Here is a 25,827-nt window from a genome sequence, read left to right as displayed (position 1 = left end):
AGAGTCCCATCACACACGGACACCATGCTGCCAGCGCTCTGCTCTCTCTTCACTGCTCTCGCATGTAAGATTTCACAACTCTGGAGCTCATCAGCATTCGGCCTCCATCTAATGTGAGCATGAAGCCATGTAACATGTGTGCTGTTTTTATTCCAGGTGTCAGTGGTGTGATTGTGGTGACACAGAAGCCTCCTGTTCTCACACTGACTGCAGGACAGACGGCCAACATGGACTGTAACCTGGGGACTGTCACTACTTACTCTTCACGCTGGTACAAACAGGTTCCTGGAGGAGTTCCTCAGCATGTGTTAAGTAACTATCATGAATGGAGCTCTCCTAACTATGGATCTGGTTTCTCGTCTCCTAAGTTCAAATCAACATACTCATCTCAATCAGATTATAAACTGATAATCAGTAATGTGGAGGTGGGAGACTCAGCAGTGTATTACTGTCACACATGGGACAGATCTGCTAAAGAGCACATATCACAGTGATGTACACCATGACAAAAACCTCCTCACTGCACACACTCACTTCTGCTTTCACACAACAGCAGAAAGAACAAAAACCTCAACTTCAAATCATTGGAACTGAAGTGGAAACTCACTTAATGTTCACTGAAGACACTTTGAATTCTTCACATTTAAAGATCACAGATACGGTATGACTTTTTATTCCACTTTTCTGTAAACAGACACAGAGGGTTGATGATTCCATCATGTTCTCAGCTCAGTCCATTGTCTGTAATGATCTCAGTGTGATCAGGTGATCTACATACGAGAGCTTTCCCACTGATTCCCTCTGATGTTTGTGATTAGTGATATTGCCTGACAGATACCTGATGTGGTCAGAAAGTGGCAGAAAGTAAATCCATGAGATGTTTGAAGTAACTTAAAGTTATCTTCTGTAATTCAGACCAAGAGACATTTGTAACAGCAGGATTCCAGGCCACACTGCTTCACTGGGATCTCTAAACACTAAGTCATAATGTTTTCTCTACAATCTTTGGACAAATGGATGCAGTGGATTTCTAAGATATGGCAGTAATTTGGACCAGAACTGTTCTGAACCGTGGCATCAGGAATGTGGGTCAGAGAGACTCTGAGGATTATTTGGTCATTTTAATACAAAATACAAAACTTTAACAGTACATGAATTTATATTTTATTTCATTGTGGAAAACACACACACACACACACACACACACACACACACACACACACACACACACACACACACACATATATCTACAGATCAGCTCCATCTGGTCTGATCATCTCCCAGCTACATGATCATCTTCATCTCACCTTTACAGCTCAGTTAGGACCCTGGGATTGATTTGTTCAGGTTGTGGACTAAGAGGATGATGTTCTTCTCATTTATTAATCTGGCCAAAGACTTCAATTGATGCTCAAGAGGTCTGAAAATTCACCAACTGATCAGTGAGATATTCTAACATCAGATCTCCATAGAGACGACCTTCTGATCTTTCTGTCCTGCATTCCAGGCTCTACACTGTCCATTCATGATGTGTCACGATTAGTCACAGGCGAACGCGGATCCAAATGCAATTAAATCCTTTTAATAGACAAAACAGGATTTCTGCTGGATCCACTTGGTGAGTCGTTCTGTCACGATTAGTCACAGGCGAACGCGGATCCAAATGCTAATAGACAAAACAGGAAACAAGAAACAAACAAGCAGGCAAAAACAGGCCAGAACACTGAGCAGGACAGGGCACAGGAACAGAGACATGAGCAGACAGTATAGCACATACTAACAACGACTCACAACAGGGAAATGAACAAACAGAGTAGATATAGGGAACAAGAACCAATCACAAGACAGAGACAATTGTCAGAAATTTTGGAGAGCCCCCCTCCAAGTGGACATATGCCAGGGGTGAATTACAGCCAAATTAATAGTCAATAATAGTCTTTCACACTTAATGCTAAAATAATTAAACTTAATGCTAATTCATAATTCATAATACTTAATTACTAATACTTAATAATACTTATTAATATTTTAATACTAATTAATTAATCACACTTTAAACTTTGTACTTAATACTATTTGAATTTGAATAATAAGAAAACTTTCCAGACCTGGATGAAAATGAGCAAAACTCTTTATTGGTGCTGATCAGCCACTGCTTCCATTGAGCTCAAGGAGGAAAAAAACTTCTAAGTCGAAAGTATCAAAGAAAAACCCAAACAGCGCATCCCCATGCCACCCAAAAAAGTCCCCCCACAAAAAAGCAAGCAAGAGCGCCCCTCCAAAGGAATCAGTATATACCCTGGCACCTCTAGGTGCGTCTATACCTTCATACGTCAATCCACCTGACCTGTCTGGGTTTTTTCCCTGACTCTACAGAATCACCCCGTGACCCCCCTCATTTCCCCGAAAACAAGTCTGCCTTTTACCGAAAATCAAGTCTGGCCTTCTGTTTTTTTCTGTTGCAGTACTTCTGCCTTATTATTAAAAAACATGCTGTGTTGTCAAAACTGTTGTTAAAAATGTGCTCCAGAGAACTTCTTGTACGCTTCCCTGTCACGTATCACACAGAGGACACGTCCCATGGACCAATCTCCCAATCTCCCTTTATACAATTACAATGAGTGAGTTTTTCTCTATCTTTTTCTATGTTTTGTCTGTATATGATTTCTACTGATCATACACCTATATACGTATACACATACATACACATGAATACGACGACCGTGACATACACAAAAACCTATGTATGAGATATCCACCTTTATTAATACCTACATTAATCACATCTCAACATATAAAATGATCAGTGATGATACTCAATCACCTACAATCATCTATGGTATAGGAGTTCTGATATAGAATATGATTATGACATAAGTTTATGATCATATGTTAGGATATGGGATTTTGATTACAATAACATCTGGTTCAGAATCAACTGGATCATATATCAGTGGTATTTGACTTGTGATTACGTTTTGTTTGATTAGTATAAGTGTACTGCACTATTACTAAGCTAAGCTTTTGCATTTTATAATATTGTTTTGCATATATGTGGAGATCTGTTTATGCTGACTCCTTAAGTTTGCTAGACTATCACCTCAGTCTGTCTTGTTTGTCCAGACTTGGCCAGCATATGCATTTTTATTTTTAAGCCTTAGTTCCTCTGTTCTCTCCTAAAGGACAGGTTCCCTTTTTCTTGTTTTTCTCAAATTCTCAGAGTTCTGAGTACTGAGTTTTATAACTTCAATAAACCCAATAAACCACCTTATCTCTGTTAACACTTGTCTCAAGGCATCTAACACTATATACATATATACACACATATATATTATATTTTAATCATATAACTCATATAGCTCAACACTATTACAACATCTGGACTACCCCCATATGTCCTACGGCATCAATTGTAATAGTTCATATAATAAGAGCACATATCAAAATTTTTTCCAACACAATCACAGACTAAGACAAAACACCTATGGAAGAGAATGAGTGCAGTTAATGTCCATGGTAACAAATAGATGGGCGGGGTCAACAATTACCAGCAAGGAATGACAGCAGAAAGAAACAAGGGAAAACAGACAGACTGATTACAGAACCATCCCCCCCACCCCACTACGAGCGGCTTCCAGACGCTCCCAAGTCTACAGAAACCAGTTCAGGAGGGTGGAGCGAAGGCGCAACCAGGGTGGGAGGGAGGGTCAGGTTCGTGTAGTGGTGGCGCCGGCAGAGCAGGTAGCAAGGGCGGAGCCGGCAGAGCAGGACGCCAGGGCGGAGCCGGCAGAGCAGGAGGCCAGGGCGGAGCCGGCAGAGCAGGTGGCAAGGGCGGAGCCGGCAGAGCAGGTGGCAAGGGCGGAGCCGGCAGAGCAGGAGGCCAGGGCGGAGCCGGCAGAGCAGGTGGCCAGGGCGGAGCCGGCAGAGCAGGTGGCCAGGGCGGAGCCGGCAGAGCAGGTGACCGGGGTGGTGCTGGAGGCGGAGCCGGAGACCAGAGCAGGACCGGAAACCAGGGTGGTGCTGGAGGCGGAGCCAGAGACCAGAGCAGGACCGGAGACCAGGGTGGTGCTGGAGGCGGAGCCAGAGACCAGAGCAGGACCGGAGACCAGGGTGGTGCCGCAGGTTGAGCCAGGGACCAAAACGGAGTTGGCGGCCAGGGTGGTGCTGGAGGTGCTCTGAGCCTGTAAACAGGGAGAGGAGGTAGAAGGGCTGGCAAATCTAGAGAAACAAAACAGGACAGATACCACAAGAACATTGGTAAGTTAAGGCCAGGCAGAGAGTTCCGGGAGTTTGGGTGTAACCATATCGACTGGCGTTCTCTGACTAAGTCATTTTGGTCGACCCGGCTGGTTCGGCTTGTTCTGTCGACCCGGTTGGCTTATCTGGTTCTGTCAACCCGGTCGGTTCCGTCGGTTCCGTCGACCCGGTTGGTTCAGCAGGTTCTGTCGACCCAGTTGGCCCATCTGATTCTGTCGACCTGGTCAGTCCGGCTGGTTATGTCGACCCAGCCGGTCCGGCAGGTTCCGTCGACCCAGCCGGTCCGGCAGGTTCCGTCGGCCCAGCCGGTCCGGCAGGTTCCGTCGGCCCGGCAGGTCCCGTCGACCCGGTCGGTTCAATCAACCCGGTCGGTTCGCCTGGTTCCGTCGACCCGGTCGGTTTGGTTGGTGGGGACGACGGCTTAGGAATGCCGGCCGCCTAAACTGACCTCATCGGGGTATCTGCCAGTATGGAGATCAACCGGTTCGAACGGTCCCCAGCCGAGCTTGCCGGTATCGTAGCCATGTGAACCGGCTAGGTCACGGGTGTGTACAAGACTGGGCTGGACGGAGGTACTGTAGGGCATTCGGGCATCTGTGGCCAGTTTGGCTACGTAGCCCACGGACCCCGATGCTTGCTGCCCCCCAAAAAAAATATTTACGGCCGGCTTCACTCTCTACACTGCTCAAGGACCCGCCCAGGAGCAACGCCAAGTTGACGAACTCCGAGAATGATTCTATCTCTCGGGTAGATGGCATCAAATATCGCAGGATGTCCTTTAGTCCGTACTTAAAAATGTCCTTGAGAGCCTTCTCCCCAAAGTTGACCTGGTTGCACAGGTCCACGAATACCTCCGCATATTCCTCGACGGGAGTCCTCCTGACGTAGACAAAACAGGATTTCTGCTGGATCCATTTGGTGAGTCGTTCTATCACGATTAGTCACAGGTGAATGCGGATCCAAATGCAGTTAAATCCTTTTAATAGACAAAACAAGAAACAAACAAGCAGGCAAAAACAGGCCAGAACGCTGAGCAGGACAGACAAGGGAACAGAGACAGGAACAGAGACAGGAACAGAGACAGGAACAGCATAGCACATACTAACAACGACTCTCAACAGGGAAATGAACAAACAGAATAGATATAGGGAACAAGAACCAGACGGAGTCAATCACAGACTAAGACAAAACACCTGGGGAAGAGAATGAGTGCAGTTAATGTCCATGGTAACAAATAGGTGGGCGGGGTCAACACTTAACAGCAGGGAATGACAGCAGACAGAAACAAGGGAAAACACAGACAGACTCGTTACACAGTGTCAGTAATTCAGTATAATCTGGAGTCAGATATTCATGTAATAAAGGACCTCCAGAAGAGCTTTCATCCTTCTCCCAGTCCAGATAATACACTAACTGTATGGTCCTGTCAGTCTCTATAGTTTAACACTGACTCATCGTACATCACGGACAGAGAAACACACTCAGGAAACACCTGCTGCTCCTCACGCTGACATCTTAGATTCATGTAAATGATGAACTTCTTCTCTGAAATATAGAGGAACACGTTCTGCATGTTACTGACTGATTTCATCAACAGAAACTGTGTCATTGTAACGATCACTTTGAGATCAGATCATGAATAAAGAGTGTTTATAAGAAGACGGTGTGTGTCAGAGTGTTGATGGTGTGTTAATTATAACAGTGAGGTGAGTGTTCAGTATGTAGTACATCACTGTGGAGAGCTTCAGCTGTGGTGTGTGATGTTGAGTGTCTCCTCCCTCTGCCCCTCCTCCTGTCTCTCTTATAGCACGTCCCTGCAGTCTCTCCTTTATCTGCTCGTCACGCCGCTCATCTCTTCACTCAGCACCAGAGTCCCATCACACACGGACACCATGCTGCCAGCGCTCTGCTCTCTCTTCACTGCTCTCTCATGTACGATTTCACAACTCTGGACCTCATCAGCATTTGGCCTCCATCTAATGTGAGCATGAAGCCATGTAACATGTGTGCTGTTTTTATTCCAGGTGTCAGTGGTGTGACTGTGGTGACACAGAAGCCTCCTGTTCTCACACTGACTGCAGGACAGACGGCCAACATGGACTGTAACCTGGGGACTGTCACTGGTTACTCTGCACGCTGGTACAAACAGGTTCCTGGAGGAGTTCCTCAGCATGTGATAAGACACCATCAGACCTGGAGCTCTCCTAAGTATGGAACTGGTTTCTCGTCTCCTAAATTTACATCAACATGTTCATCTGTATCAGACTGTAAGGTAATAATCAGTAATGTGGAGGTGGGAGACTCAGCAGTGTATTACTGTCAGACATATGACAGCTCTGCTAAAGAGCACGTATCACAGTGATGTACACCATGACAAAAACCTCCTCACTGCTCACACTCACTTCTGCTTTCACACAACACCAGAAAGAACAAAAACCTCAACTTCAAATCATTGGAACTGAAGTGGAAACTCACTTAATGTTCACTGAAGACACTTTGAATTCTTCACATTTTATTCCACTTTCATGTAAACAGACACAGATGGTTGATGATTCCATTATATTCTCAGCTCAGTTGTTTGTTTGTAATGATCTCAGTGTGATCAGGTGATCTACATACGAGAGCTTTCCCACTGATTCCCTCTGATGTTTGTGATTAGTGACATTGCCTGACAGATACCTGATGTGGTCAGAAAGTGGCAGAAAGTAAATCCATGAGATGTTTGAAATAACTTAAAGTTATCTTCTGTCATTCAGACCAAGAGACATTTGTAACAGCAGGATTCCAGGCCACACTGCTTCACTGGGATCTCCACTGAAACGCTTAAACACTCAGTCATAATGTTTTTTCTACAATCTTTGGACAAATGGATACAGTGGATTTCTAAGATGTGGCAGTAATTTGGACCAGAACTGTTCTGAACTATGGCATCAGGAATGTGGGTCAGTGCCCGGACTTTTGGCCACGTGCCTTTTGTTTATTTTCCTCGTCACATGTCTGCCCCGCCTTCGTCTGCCCCTCCCTGTCTCCTCACCTGATCCTTATTGTGTCAGCGTGCCTTTTATATTTAAGTGAGCCGCATTGCTGAGTGCAGTGCGGAATCATTAGTTACGTTTACCCTTCGTCATGTCTAGTCGTTGTTGAGTGTCGTCATTTGTATTGTTTCACTTACAGTTTTTTTGGATTGCTTACACACTAAAATTAAAAGTAGTACACTATTAGCAAAACCTTACACTCAAGAGGCAAAACATCAGCCCATATTTGCACAACCATAAGCACATTGTCAACCTCACACTTGTTGCAAAACTCTACACACAGTGATTTGCAAAACACTAAACACACTTAACATACATTACACACAAAAATCTATCATGAAGTCACTTCCATGCAATACCAAAGCACTGATTGTCAAATTACTGCACCGTCCAACCAATCAGTTCAACACAGTCATCAGGTGTGCAAACACTTTGCTTAATTGTAGACACGCCAATCAGGTGTATAAGCACTATAATATATGTTTACTTTCTGCTCTATGTTTATGTTCTGTAAAGCTGCTTTTACAAATAAACTTGAATTGAATTGAACTTGAATTGAATATAAAAAGCAGCACGTGAGTTCATAGGTCTTCAAGCACAATGTAAAGAGTCAGAGAAAGAGTAAGACGAGGAGGAGAACAAGGAGAACGAGAAGGAGCAGGAGGAAGGGGAGGAAGAGGAATCAACAGAGGAGGAATCAACAGAGGAAAAGGAAGAGATGGAGGCCACGCTGGAGGTAGAGGTAGTGGTAGAGGTAAAGGAAGAGGAAGAGGAAGACAAGAAGATGTCCGAATCTGACAAATGAGATCCGCGCAACACTGGTTGACCACGTTGTCAACCACGGCCTGACACTGAGGGACGCTGGACTGCGAGTACAGCCAAATCTAAGCCGATACACAGTGGCAAGTGTGATAACATTTCGACTGGAAAATAGATACAGTGTATTGTAAAAATATCATCATATCAACATCATATCTACACTGAACTACACAATTTTGCATGACACTGTTCTTCAGAGAGTTTTACGAATGGATGGAGAGGAGATCCAGCATGAGTTCATATGCGAAGATGAGGCTGGGTTCAACCTGACGAGAACACGGAGGAGGGGAAGAAACATCATTGGTCTCAGGGCTATAGTCAATGTCCCAGGGCAACGTGGGGGTAATATAACACTCTGTGCAGCCATTACACAGAATGGAGTCCTCCACCACCATGCCCATATGGGCCCTTACAACACAGCACTCATACTTACATTCTTGGACTAATTGCACAAGATAACAGCAGCAATTCAAATCGATCATATGCAATATATTGTTGTTTGGTACAATGTGTCTTTCCACCGCTCTGCTCTGGTTCCGAACTGGTTTCAGCAACATCCACATTTCACCATCCTATATTTTCCACCATACTCTCCATTCCTCAACCCTATAGAAGAGTTTTTCTCTGCATGGCGGTGGAAGGTATATGATCTCCGTCTCCAGGCTGAGGTACCCCTCATCCAAGCCATGGAGGAGGCCTGTGACCAGATGGAGGTAGCAGCAATGCAAGGATGGATTCGTCATTCACGACATTTCTTTCCAAGGTGTCTTACTAATGACAAAATTGCCTGCGATGTTGATGAAATTCTCTGGCCAGATCCAGCTAGGCGAAGAGACAATGTCTAGTTTTTTTTGTATTTTTACAGTAAACTTACAGTACATGTCAACATTTTGGGCGTGTTGACAAATAAATGAGTTTCTTAAATCTGCAACATTGGTCTTGTGTAGTGTTTGGTGAATTTACATTATATTTGTACTTTATTGATGGTAGCCTACTCTAATCATAGGGAAGTAGAAATGCTAAAAGTGTTTTAGGTTTATCACAACAGAGTGTAACTCGTGCAAACAGAGTAGAGTAATGTGAAACGTGTGTGTTTCATATGGTAAAAAAGTGTGGTTTTGAAACAGAAGTATATAGTTTTTACTAGAGTGTTTAATTATGCAAGGGATCTGTAGTGTTTTGCTAATTGTGTGTGTGGTTGTGCTAATTGTGTGTAGTGTTTTGAAAACACGGGCCCTGTTTTGAAAATCGTGCTTAAGCAATCCAAAAAAAACTGTATCGTCTTTTATGTCTTTGTCTTCATTATTTATTAAACCCTTTTCATTCAAGCTATCCTGCATAGGGGTCTGTCTCCTTCCTCCTCTGGTTGTGACAGAATGATTCCGCCCAAGAACTGAGACCCAGCAGGATAGCTTCCAGCTCGGACCGGCTTTTTTTTTTCATCTTCTCCTGGACTGTTCCGGCAGTCCTTCTGACCCTTTTTTCTTTTTTCGGTGACATCACGACAGAGAAACAAAGTCAGGAAACACCTCATGCTGACAGCTTAGATTCATGTAAATGATGAACTTCTTCTCTGAAATGTAGAGGAACACTTTCTGCATGTTAATGACTGATTTCATCAACAGAAACTGTATCATTGTAACGATCACTTTGAGATCAGATCATGAATAAAGAGTGTTTATAAGAAGAAGACGGTGTGTGTCAGAGTGTTGATGGTGTGTTAATAATAACAGTGAGGTGAGTGTTCAGTATGTAGTACATCACTGTGGAGAGCTTCAGTTGTGGTGTGTGATGTTGAGCATCTCCTCCCTCTCTCTTGGTCAGAGAGACTCTCAGGATAATTTGGTCATTTTAATATAAAATAAAAATTCTCATGTTTGTAAACTTAATTTTGACCTTCCAAGTGGAAAATTCAACAACTGATCAGTGAGATATTCTAACATCAGATCTCTATAGAGAGATCCTTATGTCAGGATTACTGCAACATACAGTAGGTTTGGTTGAGGATTTACAGCCTCAAAGGGGGGAATAATGTTGTGAAAAATCTTGAAACTCAGGAATGCCCCAAAGTAAAGTATTATGCCTTACAAAATATTACAATTGGTGTCATAAGACATATGGGAGTAGGCCCCAGATGTTGTAATAGTTTTAAGGCAATATATATATATATATATATATATATATATATATATATATATATATATATATATATATATATATATATATATATATATATATATTATATATATATATATACCTGACCTTTAGTAGGAGATAGGAGATGTATGCGTGGGCCCAGTCTAGAAGGTGACAGACAGAGATCATAACAAAGTTCATAAGTTCAGCAAGCTTAAGGAGTCAACATAGTTATATACAAAACCACCAGACATCTGTCATGAAAGACTGAGTAACTAATGTCTTTTGAGCACAATGAACAACAATGAATAAAAAGGTGTCAAATAACAGGAAATTAAAAGGTCAGCTAATTTGTGTAAAGGGCAGACCTTTATTCTGGTGGAGAAATATTGGGAAATTACCTGAATGTATGTAAATTATAGCGGAGGCGCCTAATTTTCTCCCTAGAGACCCAGCAGGATATGTTAAGATACTGAGATATTAGATGTAATTAAATATCTGATGGTTGGAGACAGTGACAGTAATTCAGTATAATCTGGAGTCAGATATTCATGTAATAAAGGACCTCCAGAAGAGCTTTCATCCTTCTCCCAGTCCAGATAATACACTGAACTGTATGGTCCTGTCAGTCTCTATAGTTTAACACTGACTCATCGTACATCACGGATGGAGAAACACACTCAGGAAACACCTGCTGCTCCTCATGCTGACATCTTAGATTCATGTAAATGATGAACTTCTTCTCTTTATCTGCTCGTCACGCCGCTCATCTCTTCACTCAGCACCAGAGTCCCATCACACACGGACACCATGCTGCCAGCGCTCTGCTCTCTCTTCACTGCTCTCTCATGTAAGATTTCACAACTCTGGAGCTCATCAGCAATCGTCCTCAATCTAATGTGAGCATGAAGCCATGTAACATGTGTGCTGTTTTTATTCCAGGTGTCAGTGGTGTGACTGTGGTGACACAGAAGCCTCCTGTTCTCACACTGACTGCAGGACAGACGGCCAAGATGGACTGTAACCTGGGGACTGTCACGGATAGAGCTGCATGGTGGTACAAACAGGTTCCTGGAGGAGTTCCTCAGCATGTAATAAGACACCATTATGATTGGAGCTCTCCTAAATATGGATCTGGTTTCTCGTCTCCTAAATTTACATCAACATGTTCATCTAAATCAGACTGTAAGGTAATAATCAGTAATGTTGGGGTGGGAGACTCAGCAGTGTATTACTGTAAGGCATGGGACGGCTCTGCTAAAGAATACGTATCACAGTGATGTACAAAATGACAAAAACCTCCTCACTGCTCACACTCACTTCTGCTTTCACACAACACCAGAAAGAACAAAAACCTCAACTTCAAATCATTGGAACTGAAGTGGAAACTCACTTAATGTTCACTGAAGTCACTTTGAATTCTTCACATTTAAAGATCACAGATACGGTACGACTTTTTATTCCATTTATTCCACACAGTTACTGTTATTGTGTAAGACACAACATTACCGCACCAGTATTTTACTAAACACAAGTATTCTGACCGTTCATTTTTAGTTTTGATTGAATTTAAGATGCAACAAATGCACATTTTGACCATCAGTCTTCATATCATAACCCAAAACCACAAGTTCTAGCTTTAATGTTGTGGCCTTGATGAATAGTGGAACATTACATGAACTCTGGAGCAGGTTTTCTTTAAGGACTTCTCTGTATTTGCCTGTATTCATTCTCTCTCCCAGTTCTTGCCCCTGAGAAACCTTCCCACAGCTTGATGCTGCCACCACCATGCTTCATCATAGCAATAGTACTAGCCAGTAGATGTTCATGATCTGGTTTACATAGATGTGGTACGTGGGAGTTCAGCCTAGAGTTCAGTTTTGTCTCATCAGATCAGAGAATGTAGTTTGTCATGTTCTCAGAGACTTTTAAGTGCCTGTCGTATGGCTTTAACTCAGGAGTGGTTTCTGTCTAGCCACACGACCCTACAGGCTTGGTAGATGAAGTAATTCCGAGATGGTTTGACCCCCAGCAGGTTCTGTTCTCTATGTGGAGGACTTCTACAGCTCTAATTAGCATGTTCACTGGGGTTTTAATCACCTCCCTGACCAAGGCCCTTCTAGCAATAGTTACCGATTTTGGTCAGACATTCAGCTGGAAGAAGAGACCTGGTAGATCCGAACTTCTTCAATTTCACAATGATGTCAGATAACGATGTCCAGGAGATTTCCCAGTAAAGACGTGACCGTGAGTTGGCTCGTGGACGGGAACTCGGTCACCAGTGGAGTCATCACCGGCTCTGCACAGCAGCAGGACAATAAGAAGTTCACACTGAGCAGCTATTTGACCATCGACAGCTGCGAGTGGGACAACGACAAAGTCATAACGTGTGAAGTGTCTGCTGGAGGAAAAGCCTCATCGGTGAAGATTAACAAGTCTGAATGCAGTGAATGAACCAGATTATTGCTTTATACATATATAAATGTTTCAGCAATGTTTTTTAGATGTTCAAGCTGAATGTGTAGAAAAATTAAGGATATAAACTCCTGCATGTAATCAAAATAGAAGTGGAATTAAAATGCAGTCCTGAAAAAGAAAACCGTGTCTCTCTGTCCTTCATGGAACTTTTAGAAAGTTTATCATCTTAACCTTTGGAGCAGAAACAGTAACATGGTGGTGGAAAATGTTTAAACTTTACCTCAGAATGACAAGATGTGGTTAAATGTGTTTCTGTTCATCATCCGTTCATCATAGCAACTGTTTTACTTCTACAACTAATCACCTAACTACATCTAGTGGTACATTTCAGTAACACACACACACACACACTTCATGGATGAAGGAACACTCAGGAAACACCTGCTGGTCTGCAGTGTGTAATTTTAGCTCTATGGAAATGAAGAGTTTCTAATGAGGTTAATAATTCAAACAAATCAGAAAGAAGTGAATACAAGAACTATTAGTATTAATTATAAACATTTAAAATGTTAATCCATTAGTTTGTGATAGATAGATAGATAGATAGATAGATAGATAGATAGATAGATAGATAGATAGATAGATATTATATAGTATTATGTAGAGATTGGAAATCTCAAAGAAAGGAACTAACGAGGTTGTTAGTAGAAGATGACTAGCTATAAAATTGAAATAGCTAGCTAGCATAGTTTGCTACCTTGATTGTGTGACAATCAAGTCCCTCACTCCCTGTGAAGCTACATTGGAAACAGTGAGGTGTTAGAACGAGCTCATTAACACTAACCTGTGATGTGCAGCTGCACCACTGTCAAAGCCGCTGCTATAGAAAACTGTTCCACACCATCTGACCAATCAGAATGCAGAACTGAACAGCACTGAGCTGGAAATACGTTTCATCGGCGTGTGTTTAATAGATAGTTCTTACATACAGTACATTACATTATTAGGTAGCAAAAAGTATTCTTATTTATTCCTGTTATTTTTATATAGTATATATATGTAATATATTATAGATTACAGAAAGATTTGCAGTTATACGAGTGAATCTGTACTCGTCAATCTGAAATTTGCACACTATATAGTTTATGGCTTTAGTTATTCAAATGACATCTTCAGCACAGATGCTTTTAATAAATCATGGGGTTGAGATTAGAGCAGCTGTATATCCCACTCGTCTGATTGGCTGAAAGCAGCTCCAGGTCCCGCCTCTGAGTGCTTTATGAAAGCATCCTCTGCTCTGTTCATCACTCTGCTGATCACACTGACATCATGCTGCTCTCCGTCTGCACTCTGCTCTCTGCTCTGGCGTGTAAGATTCCTGCTGCTGCTTTCCTCTTCAACTGATACCTTTTTATTATTTATAATTCTCTTTTAAATGATAATGACACTCAGTGTTGCTTTATGTTGCAGTGGTCAGTTCACACAAAGCTGTGACACAAAAGCCTTCGGTTATAACAGCAGATGTGGGTAAAACTGTCACTATGGACTGTAACATCGCAAAGGATGACGGTTACTATGTCTTTTGGTATAAACAGATTCCACAAGAAGCCCCAGAGTTTGTGTTGAGATTTTATCATTCTCACGACTCTCCTAATAAATATGGAGACAATTTTTCATCCACAAGTTTGATATCTAAAGCCTCTACAAATATTGATTATCAGTTAATAATCAGTAATGTGAAGGTAGGAGACTCAGCAGTGTATTACTGTTACACATGGGACGTCTTTGCTAAAGAATTCGTATCACAGTGATGTACACCATGACAAAAACCTCCTCACTGCTCACACTCACTTCTGCTTTCACACAACACCAGAAAGAACAAAAACCTCAACTTCAAATCATTGGAACTGAAGTGGAAACTCACTTAATGTTCACTGAAGACACTTTGAATTCTTCACATTTAAAGATCACAGATACGGTACGACTTTTTATTCCACTTTTATGTAAACAGACACAGATGGTTGATGATTCCATCATGTTCTCAGCTCAGTTGTTTGTCTGTAATGATCTCAGTGTGATCAGGTGATCTACATACGAGAGCTTTCCCACTGATTCCCTCTGATGTTTGTGATTAGTGACATTGCCTGACAGATACCTGATGTGGTCAGAAAGTGGCAGAAAGTAAATCCATGAGATGTTTGAAGTAACTTAAAGTTATCTTCTGTAATTCAGACCAAGAGACATTTGTAACAGCAGGATTCAAGGCCACACTGCTTCACTGGGATCTCCACTGAAACGCTTAAACACTCAGTCATAATGTTTTCTCTACAATCTTTGGACAAATGGATGCAGTGGATTTCTAAGATGTGGCAGTAATTTGGACCAGAACTGTTCTGAACCGTGGCATCAGGAATGTGGGTCAGAGAGAATCTCAGGATTATTTGGTCATTTTAATAAAAAAATACAAAACGTTATCAGAACATGAATTTATATTTTATTTCATTGTGGAAAACACACACACACACACACACACACACACACACACACACACACACACACACACACACACACACACACACACACACACACACACACACACACACACACACACACACACACACACACACACACACACACACACACACACACAGACATATCTACAGATCAGCTCCATCTGGTCTGATCAACTCCCAGCTTCATGATCATCTTCTTCTCACATTTACAGCTCAGTTAGGACCCTGGGATTGATTTGTTCAGGTTGTGGACTAAGAGGATGGTGTTCTTCTCATTTATTAATCTGGCCAAATACTTTCAATTGATGCTTAAGAGGTCTGAAAATTCACCAACTGATCAGTGAGATATTCTAACATCAGATCTCCATAGAGACGACCTTCTGATCTCTCTGTCCTCCATTCCAGACTCTACACTGTCCATTCACGATGTGTCACGATTAGTCACAGGCGAACGCAGATCCAAATGCAGTTAAATCCCTTTAATAGACAAAACAGGATTTCTGCTGGATCCACTTGGTGAGTCGTTCTGTCACGATTAGTCACAGGCGAACGCGGATCCAAATGCAGTTAAATCCTTTTAATAGACAAAACAGGAAACAAGAAACAAACAAGCAGGCAAAAACAGGCCAGAACACTGAGCAGGACAGGGCACAGGAACAGAGACATGAACAGACAGTATAGCACATACTAACAACGACTCACAACAGGGAAATGAACAAACAGAGTAGATATAGGGAACAAGAACCAATCACAAGACAGAGACAATTGTCAGAAATTTTGGAGAGCCCCCCTCCAAGTGGACATATGCCAGGGGTGAATTACAGCCAAATTAATAGTCAATAATAGTCTTTCACACTTAATGCTAAAATAATTAAACTTAATGCTAATTCATAATTCATAATACTTAATTACTAATACTTAATAATACTTATTAATATTTTAATACTAATTAATTAATCACACTTTAAACTTTGTACTTAATACTATTTGAATTTGAATAATAAGAAAACTTTCCAGACCTGGATGAAAATGAGCAAAACTCTTTATTGGTGCTGATCAGCCACTGCTTCCATTGAGCTCAAGGAGGAAAAAACTTCTAAGTCGAAAGTATCAAAGAAAAACCCAAACAGCGCATCCCCATGCCACCCAAAATAGTCCCCCCACAAAAAAGCAAGCAAGCAGGAGCAAGAGCGCCCCTCCAAAGGAATCTCCTCAATATATACCCTGGCACCTCTAGGTGCGTCTATACCTTCATACGTCAATCCACCTGACCTGTCTGGGTTTTTTCCCTGACTCTACAGAATCACCCCGTGACCCCCCTCATTTCCCCGAAAACAAGTCTGCCTTTTACCGAAAATCAAGTCTGGCCTTTTGTTTTTTTCTGTTGCAGTACTTCTGCCTTATTATTAAAAAACATGCTGCGTTGTCAAAACTGTTGTTAAAAATGTGCTCCAGAGAACTTCTTGTACGCTTCCCTGTCACGTATCACACAGAAGACACGTCCCATGGACCAATCTCCCAATCTCCCTTTATACAATTACAATGAGTGAGTTTTTCTCTATCTTTTTCTATGTTTTGTCTGTATATGATTTCTACTGATCATACGCCTATATACGTATACACATACATACACATGAATACGACGACCGTGACATACACAAAAACCTATGTATGAGATATCCACCTTTATTAATACCTACATTAATCACATCTCTACATATAAAATGATCAGTGATGATACTCAATCACCTACAATCACCTATGGTATAGGAGTTCTGATTTAGAATATGATTATGACATAAGTTTATGATCATAGCTTAGGATATGGGTTTTTGATTACAATAACATCTGGTTCAGAATCAACTGGATCATATATCAGTGGTATTTGACTTGTCATTACGTTTTGTTTTCTTAAAAGTGTACTGCACTATTACTAAGCTAAGCTTTTGCATTTTATAATATTGTTTTGCATATATGTGGAGATCTGTTTATGCCGACTCCTTAAGTTTGCTAGACTATGATCTCAGTCTGTCTTGTTTGTCCAGACTTGGCCAGCATATGCATTTTTATTTTTAAGCCTTAGTTCCTCTGTTCTCTCCTAAAGGACAGGTTCCCTTTTTCTTGATTTTCTCAAATTCTCAGAGTTCTGAGTACTGAGTTTTATAACTTCAATAAACCCAATAAACCACCTTATCTCTGTTAACACTTGTCTCAAGGCATCTAACACTATATACATATATACACACACATATACATATATTATATTTTAATCATATAACTCATATAGCTCAACATTATTACAACATCTGGACTACCCCCATATGTCCTACGGCATCAATTGTAATAGTTCATATAATAAGAGCACATATCAAGATTTTTTCCAACACAATCACAGACTAAGACAAAACACCTGGGGAAGAGAATGAGTGCAGTTAATGTCCATGGTAACAAATAGGTGGGCAGGGTCAACAATTACCAGCAAGGAATGACAGCAGACAGAAACAAGGGAAAACAGACAGACTGATTACAGAACCATCCACCCACCCCACTACGAGCGGCTTCCAGACGCTCCCAAGTCTACAGAAACCAGTTCAGGAGGGTGGAGCGAAGGCGCAACCAGGGTGGGAGGGCGGGTCAGGTTTGTGTAGTGGCAGTGCCGGCAGAGCAGGTGGCCAGGGTGGAGCCGGCAGAGCAGGAGGCCAGGGCGGAGCCGGCACAGCAGGAGGCCAGGGCGGAGCCGGCACAGCAGGAGGCCAGGGCGGAGCCGGCACAGCAGGAGGCCAGGGCGGAGCCGGCACAGCAGGTGACCGGGGTGGTGCTGGAGGCAGAGCCAGAGACCAGAGCAGGACCGGAAACCAGGGTGGTGCTGGAGGCGGAGCCAGAGGAGGACCGGAGACCAGGGTGGTGCTGGAGGCGGAGCCAGAGACCAGAGCAGGACCGGAGACCAGGGTGGTGCTGGAGGCGGAGCCAGAGACCAGAGCAGGACCGGAGACCAGGGTGGTGCTGGAGGCGGAGCAAGAGACCAGAGCAGGACCGGAGACCAGGGTGGTGCCGCAGGTTGAGCCAGGGACCAAAGCGGAGTTGGCGGCCAGGGTGGTGCTGGAGGTGCTCTGAGCCTGTAAACAGGGAGAGGAGGTAGAAGGGCTGGCAAATCTAGTAAAACAAAACAGGACAGATACCACAGGAACATTGGTAGGTTCAGGACAGGCAGAGAGTTCCGGGAGTTTGGGTATAACCATATCGACTGCGTTCTCTGACTCAGTCATTTTGGTCGACCCGGCAGGTTCGGCTTGTTCTGTCAACCCGGTTGGCCCATCTGGTTCCGTCAACCCGGTCGGTTCCGTAGGTTCTGTCGACCCGGTTGGCCCATCTGGTTCCGTCGACCCGGTCAGTCCTGCTGGTTCCGTTGACCCGGTCTGTTCCATCAACAGGTTCCGTCGACCCGGCCGGTCCGGCAGGTTCCGTCGACCCGGCAGGTCCGGCAGGTTCCGTCGACCCGGTCTGTTCCGTCGACCCGGTCGGTTTGGTTGGTGAGGCCGACGGCTTAGGGATGCCGGCCGCCCGAACTGACCTCATCGGGGTATCTGCCAGATTGGAGATCAACCGTTTCGAGCGGTCCCCAGCCGAGCTTGCCGGTATTGTTGCCATGTGAACCGGTTCGGTCATGGTTGTGTACGGGACTGGGCTGGACAGAGGTACTGTAGGGCATTCGGGCCCGGTTTGGCTACGTAGCCCATGGACCCCGATGCTTGCTGCCCCACCAAAAAAAATATTTACGGCTGGCTTCACTCTCTACACTGCTCAAGGTTAGCGCGGACCCGCCCAAGAGCAATGCGAAGTTGACGAACTCCGAGAATGATTCTCTCTCTCGGGTAGATGGCATCAAGTATCGCAGGATGTCCTTTAGTCCGTACTTAAAAATGTCCTTGAGAGCCTTCTCCCCAAAGTTGACCTGGTTGCACAGGTCCACGAATACCTCCACATATTCCTCGACAGGGGAGTCCTCCTGACATAGACAAAACAGGATTTCTGCTGGATCCATTTGGTGAGCCGTTCTATCACGATTAGTCACAGGCGAACGTGGATCCAAATGCAGTTAAATCCTTTTAATAGACAAAACAGGAAACAAGAAACAAACAAGCAGGCAAAAACAGGCCAGAACACTGAGCAAGACAAGGCACAGGCACAGGGCACAGGCACAGGGCACAGGCACAGGGCACAGGCACAGGGCACAGGGCACAGGCACAGGGCACAGGCACAGGGCACAGGCACAGGGCACAGGCACAGAGACAGGCACAGAGACAGGCACAGAGACAGGCACAGAGACAGGCACAGAGACAGGCACAGAGACAGCATAGCACATACTAACAACGACTCACAACAGGGAAATGAACAAACAGAGTAGATATAGGGAACAAGAACCAATCACAAGACAGAGTCAATCACAGACTAAGACAAAACACCTGGGGAAGAGAATGAGTGCAGTTAATGTCCATGGTAACAAATAGGTGGGCGGGGTCAACACTTAACAGCAGGGAATGACAGCAGACAGAAACAAGGGAAAACACAGACAGACTTGTTACACAGTGTCAGTAATTCAGTATAATCTGGAGTCAGATATTCATGTAATAAAGGACCTCCAGAAGAGCTTTCATCCTTCTCCCAGTCCAGATAATACACTGAACTGTATGGTCCTGTCAGTCTCTATAGTTTAACACTGACTCATCGTACATCACGGACAGAGAAACAAACTCAGGAAACACCTGCTGCTCCTCATGCTGACATCTTAGATTCATGTAAATGATGAACTTCTTCTCTGAAAAGTAGAGGAACACGTTCTGCATGTTACTGACTGATTTCATCAACAGAAACTGTGTCATTGTAACGATCACTTTAAGATCAGATCATGAATAAAGAGTGTTTATAAGAAGAAGATGGTGTGTGTCAGAGTGTTGATGGTGTGTTAATAATAACAGTGAGGTGAGTGTTCAGTATGTAGTACATCACTGTGGAGAGCTTCAGCTGTGGTGTGTGATGTTGAGCGACTCCTCCCTCTGCCCCTCCTCCTGTCTCTCTTATAGCACGTCACTGCAGTCTCTCCTTTATCTGCTCGTCACACCGGTCATCTCTTCACTCAGCACCAGAGTCCCATCACACACGGACACCATGCTGCCAGCGCTCTGCTCTCTCTTCACTGCTCTCGCATGTAAGATTTCACAACTCTGGAGCTCATCAGCATTCGGCCTCCATCTAATGTGAGCATGAAGCCATGTAACATGTGTGCTGTTTTTATTCCAGGTGTCAGTGGTGTGACTGTGGTGACACAGAAGCCTCCTGTTCTCACACTGACTGCAGGACAGACGGCCAACATGGACTGTAACCTGGGGACTTTTGAGAACTCTGCACGCTGGTACAAACAGGTTCCTGGAGGAGTTCCTCAGTATGTGTTAAGTAACTTTCCTGACTGGAGCTCTCCTAAATATGGATCTGGTTTCTCGTCTCCTAAATTCACATCAACATCCTCATCTAAATTAGATTATAAACTGATAATCAGTAATGTGGAGGTGGGAGACTCAGCAGTGTATTACTGTAACACATGGGACAACTCTGCTAAAGAGCACATATCACAGTGATGTACACCATGACAAAAACCTCCTCACTGCTCACACTCACTTCTGCTTTCACACAACACCAGAAAGAACAAAAACCTCAACTTCAAATCATTGGAACTGAAGTGGAAACTCACTTAATGTTCACTGTAGACACTTTGAATTCTTCATATTTAAAGATCACAGATACGGTACGACTTTTTATTCCATTTATTCCACACAGTTACTGTTATTGTGTAAGACACAACATTACTACAACAGTTAAAAACAAGTATTCTGACCCTTCAGTTTTAGTTTCAATTGAAGATGGAACAAATGCACATTTTGACCATCAGTCTTCATATCATAACCCAAAACCACAAGTTCTAGCTTTAATGTTGTGGCCCTGATGAACAGTGAAATATTACATGAACTCTGGAGCAGGTTTTCTTTAAGGACTTCACTGTATTTGTCTGTATTCATTCTCTCTCCCAGTTCTTGCCCCTGAGAAACCTTCCCACAGCATGATGCTGCCACCACCATGCTTCATCATAGCAATAGTACTAGCCAGTAGATGTTTATGATCTGGTTTACATAGATGTGGTACTTGGGAGTTCAGTTTTGTCTCATCAGATCAGAGAATGTTGTTTGTCATGTTCTCAGAGACTTTTAAGTGCCTGTCATATGGCTTTAACTCAGGAGTGGTTTCTGTCTAGCCACACGACCCTACAGACCTGATAGATGAAGTACATCTGAGATGGTTTGACCTCCAGCAGGTTCTGTCCTCTCTGTGGAGGACTTCTAAAGGTCTAATTAACATGTTTTCGGAGGTTTTAGTCACCTCCCTGTCCAAGGCCCTTCTAGCAATAGTTACCGAGTTTGGTCAGACATTCAGCTGGAAGAAGAGACCTGGTAGATCCGAACTTCTTCCATTTCACAATGATGTCAGATAACGATGTCCACGAGGTTTCCCAGTAAAGACTTGACCATGTGCTCTACTCCTCCTAACAGGACGTGTGAACAGAACGGTGTATAACAGAGACATGTGATTCACTGCCACTGGAACGGGACCTTAAATGAGTGTGTGCTGATGGTAGACAGTAGAAGAGAGAGCTGAAGTCTGGAGGACGTTTCAGTTCTTCTGCTTTCACTTCTGTATCTGAGGAGGTTTTTGTACGGGTGAGGACACTGAATGAATCACTGTGGTATTCGGCCAAGGAACAAAGCTGATCGTCAGCGGTAAGTAAAACTTCTCACCTCTTTTTTCCTACTCTAGACTTCTACACTGCTTCAGATTCACATTTTTATTTTATTTCCCAGTTTGAGAAATTTATTCCGACACGTTTCATACGTCTTTTATTGTTCGTTTCAGCCAATTTTCAATATTTTAACATGTGAGCCAGAGAAATGTTCAGTTATTTCTTCAGGTTGTAATTAGTTTGAAATGTATTTCTATTATTAAATGTTAATTCAGATCTCTCATATGGAATCTGTCTCAACACAAAGTATAAATCTGTTCTAGTTCTTCATTTTGTTCCTGATCTTCTGCCACACAGACAGATTTATGGCTTCATTGCTAACGGAAGCATTTCTTTACAAATGTCTTAGATTCCTGTGTGCACATTAGATTTGTGTTGTTTTGTGTAATGATTATCTCCCTCTGTGTGTGGAATCAGACGCTGCTCTCCCGTCTCCTGTTCTGAAGCTTCTCCCTCCGTCCACTGAAGAGCTGAAGACTAAAAAAGCCACTCTAGTGTGTTTGGCCAGCGACATGTCTGTCGGTTTCGCTGATGTGAGTTGGCTCGTGGACGGGAACTCGGTCACCAGTGGAGTCGTCACCGGCTCTGCACAGCAGCAGGACAATAAGAAGTTCACACTGAGCAGCTATTTGACCATCGACAGCTGTGACTGGGACAACGACAAAGTCATAACGTGTGAAGTGTCTGCTGGAGGAAAAGCCGCATCGGTGAAGATTAACAAGTCTGAATGCAGTGAATGAACCAGATTATTCCTTTATACATATATAAATGTTTCAGCAATGATTTTTAGATGTTCTAGCTGAATGTGTAGAAAAATAAAGGATATAAACTCCTGCATGTAATCAAAATAGAAGCGGAATTAAAGTGCAGTCCTGAAAAAGAAAACCATGTCTCTGTGTCCTTCATGGAACTTTTAGAACGTTTATCATCATTTATCATCACCTCAGAATGACAAGATGTGGTTAAATGTGTTTCCATTCATCATAGCAAGTATTTTATTTTTACAACTAATCGCTTAACTACATCTAGTGGTACATTTCAGTAACACACACACACACACACACACACACACACACACACACACACACACACACACACACACACACACACACACACTTCATGGATGGAGGAACACTCAGGAAACACCTGCTGGTCTGCAGTGTGTAATTTTAGCTCTATGGAAATGAAGAGTTTCTAATGAGGTTAATAATTCAAACAAATCAGAAAGAAGTGAATACAAGAACTATTAGTATTAATTATAGACATTTAAAATGTTAAGCCATTCGTTTGTGATGATAGATAGATAGATAGATAGATAGATAGATAGATAGATAGATAGATAGATAGATAGATAGATAGATAGATAGATAGATAGATAGATATTATATGGTATTATGTAAAGATTGGAAATCTAAAAGAAAGGAACTAACGAGGTTTTTAGTGGAAGATGACTAGCTATAAAATGTAAATAGTTAGCTAGCATAGTTTGCTACCATGATTGTGTGACAATCATGTCCCTCGCTCCCTGTGGAGCTACATTGGAAACAGTGAGGTGTTAGAACGAGCTCATTAACACTAACCTGTGATGTGCAGCTGCACCACTGTCAGAGCCGCTGCTATAGAAAACTGATCCACACCATCTGACCAATCAGAATGCAGAACTGAACAGCACTGAGCTGGAAATACGTGTGAATGCATATATATCATGAGGTTGACATGGGAGCAGCTGTACATCCCACTTGTCTGATTGGCTGAAAGCAGCTCCAGGTCCCGCCTCTGAGGCTTTATGAAAGCATCCTCTGCTCTGTTCATCACTCTGCTGATCACACTGACATCATGCTGCTCTCCGTCTGCACTCTGCTCTCTGCTCTGGCGTGTAAGATTCCTGCTGCTGCTTTCCTCTTCAACTGATACCTTTTTATTATTTATAATTCTCTTTTAAATGATAATGACACTCAGTGTTGCTTTATGTTGCAGTGGTCAGTTCACACAAAGCTGTGACACAAAAGCCTTCGGTTATAACAGCAGATGTGGGTAAAACTGTCACTATGGATTGTAACATCGCAAAGGATGAAGGTCAATATGTCAGCTGGTATAAACAGATTCCACAAGAAGCTCCAGAGTTTGTGTTGATATTTTATCATTCTCACGGCTCTCCTAATAAATATGGAGACAATTTTTCATCCACACGCTTCACATCTAAAGCCACGACAAATATCGACTATCAGTTAATAATCAGTAATGTGGAGGTGGGAGACTCAGCAGTGTATTACTGTGAGACATGGGACAGCTCTGCTAGTGAATACGTATCACAGTGATGTACACCATGACAAAAACCTCCTCACTGCTCACACTCACTTCTGCTTTCACACAACACCAGAAAGAACAAAAACCTCAACTTCAAATCATTGGAACTGAAGTGGAAACTCACTTAATGTTCACTGAAGACACTTTGAATTCTTCCCATTTAAAGATCACAGATACGGTATGACTTTTTATTCCATTTATTCCACTGTTACTGTTATTGTGTAAGACACAACATTACTGCAACAGTTAAACACAAGTATTCTGACCCTTCAGTTTTAGTTTTGATTTAATTTAAGATGGAACAAATGCACATTTTGTCCATCAGTCTTCATATCATAACCCAAAACCACAAGTTCTAGCTTTAATGTTGTGGCCTTGATGAACAGTGGAACATTACATGAAGTCTGGAGCAGGTTTTCTTTAAGGACTTCTCTGTATTTGTCTGTATTCATTCTCTCTCCCAGTTCTTGCCCTTGAGAAACCTTCCCACAGCATGATGCTACCACCACCTTTGGCCACGTGCTTTTGTTTATGTTCTGTGTCACGTGTCTGCCCCACACTGGTCTCTTCCTTCCCACCTCTGCATACCTGTTCCTCGTGTGTTCAATTGTATTGTGTATTTAACTGGGCAATGTTGTCTATTGCAGTACGGAATCCTCGTCTTATGCCGTCTCGTCTCGTGTTGTGATTTGTGGCAGACAGAAGTGTTGACAATGTGAACAGTAATTGGTAGAAACTGGTTCCAGGTGCAGCCACAGCTGGTCCTTAGGGGCAGGTAAGGCAGAACCCAACAGTATCCTGAATATCAGACATTAAACAAATGTTTCTCTTCATGACGTCCTCATTCACAACTCCATACATTCTCATTTCTACAGATATACTGATGACCTGTATGATGTGAAATCCAAGAGCGACTGATCATAATTACACCAAGTTTGGATCAGGTTGAACACAGACCACATCTGACCAGCAACAGTTCCTCAGTGTGACTTGATCAGAGCTGAAGATCTCGTGGATGTGTTTAAGTGATTCTTCTCCTGTTCACATTTCTACTTCATGTTGCACCAGTGGAGTCTTCAAACAGAGAAGTGCAGCAGGAATGGATCAAATTCAGGCTTCATGCTGCTTAATAAAATTCTACCGGATGGATTCTGTGATTTTTGTCTTCTGTTCTCTGTCATTCATCTTTAATCTAAAGCAGAAAAGGACTCACTGATCACTGTCCAGCTTAATGTGATAAAGATTTTAATCCCTTTACTACGAGAGATTCAGACTTATAAATGATCTGAAAAGAGCAAATCCTAAGAGTGTCAGGTTCTGATCACACAAATGTGGAACCTGCTGAAGGTTTAGTGACTCTGACTGTACAAATGTAGACATTTCTAAAATAAAGTATTTCACTGAAATCCGGCACACAGCTGCAGCAATTAAGTTCATGAGGAAGTTTATACCAAACTGTAATCAGATGTTTATATCAGATTTACCTGAATGATGT

At 42.8% G+C, this 25,827-nt stretch overlaps 2 long non-coding RNA genes, 1 pseudogene and 1 gene segment (V, D, J or C); all 4 read left to right on the top strand.

Annotated features, from left to right (window-relative positions):
- The first annotated feature begins 396 nt into the window (after positions 1–396).
- Positions 397–23,664, top strand: LOC113662938 (annotated as a pseudogene).
- Positions 11,522–12,846, top strand: LOC113662909. The segment is given in 1 exon segment: positions 11,522–12,846. A coding segment is annotated over 1 exon segment (240 nt).
- On the top strand, positions 13,946–15,134 carry LOC125140349. The gene is made up of 2 exons (XR_007139652.1): positions 13,946–14,643; positions 14,898–15,134. It is a non-coding gene; the product is annotated as an uncharacterized LOC125140349 (long non-coding RNA).
- Positions 23,665–24,337: 673 nt separating the features above from the next.
- Positions 24,338–25,489, top strand: LOC125140348. The gene is made up of 3 exons (XR_007139651.1): positions 24,338–24,510; positions 24,980–25,107; positions 25,208–25,489. It is a non-coding gene; the product is annotated as an uncharacterized LOC125140348 (long non-coding RNA).
- The last annotated feature ends 338 nt before the right edge of the window (positions 25,490–25,827 follow it).

The sequence above is a fragment of the Tachysurus fulvidraco genome, chromosome 26, assembly GCF_022655615.1.
Source record: "Tachysurus fulvidraco isolate hzauxx_2018 chromosome 26, HZAU_PFXX_2.0, whole genome shotgun sequence".
In the NCBI taxonomy this organism is placed as follows: domain Eukaryota; kingdom Metazoa; phylum Chordata; class Actinopteri; order Siluriformes; family Bagridae; genus Tachysurus; species Tachysurus fulvidraco.
This window is presented reverse-complemented; position numbering and strand designations above follow the sequence as displayed.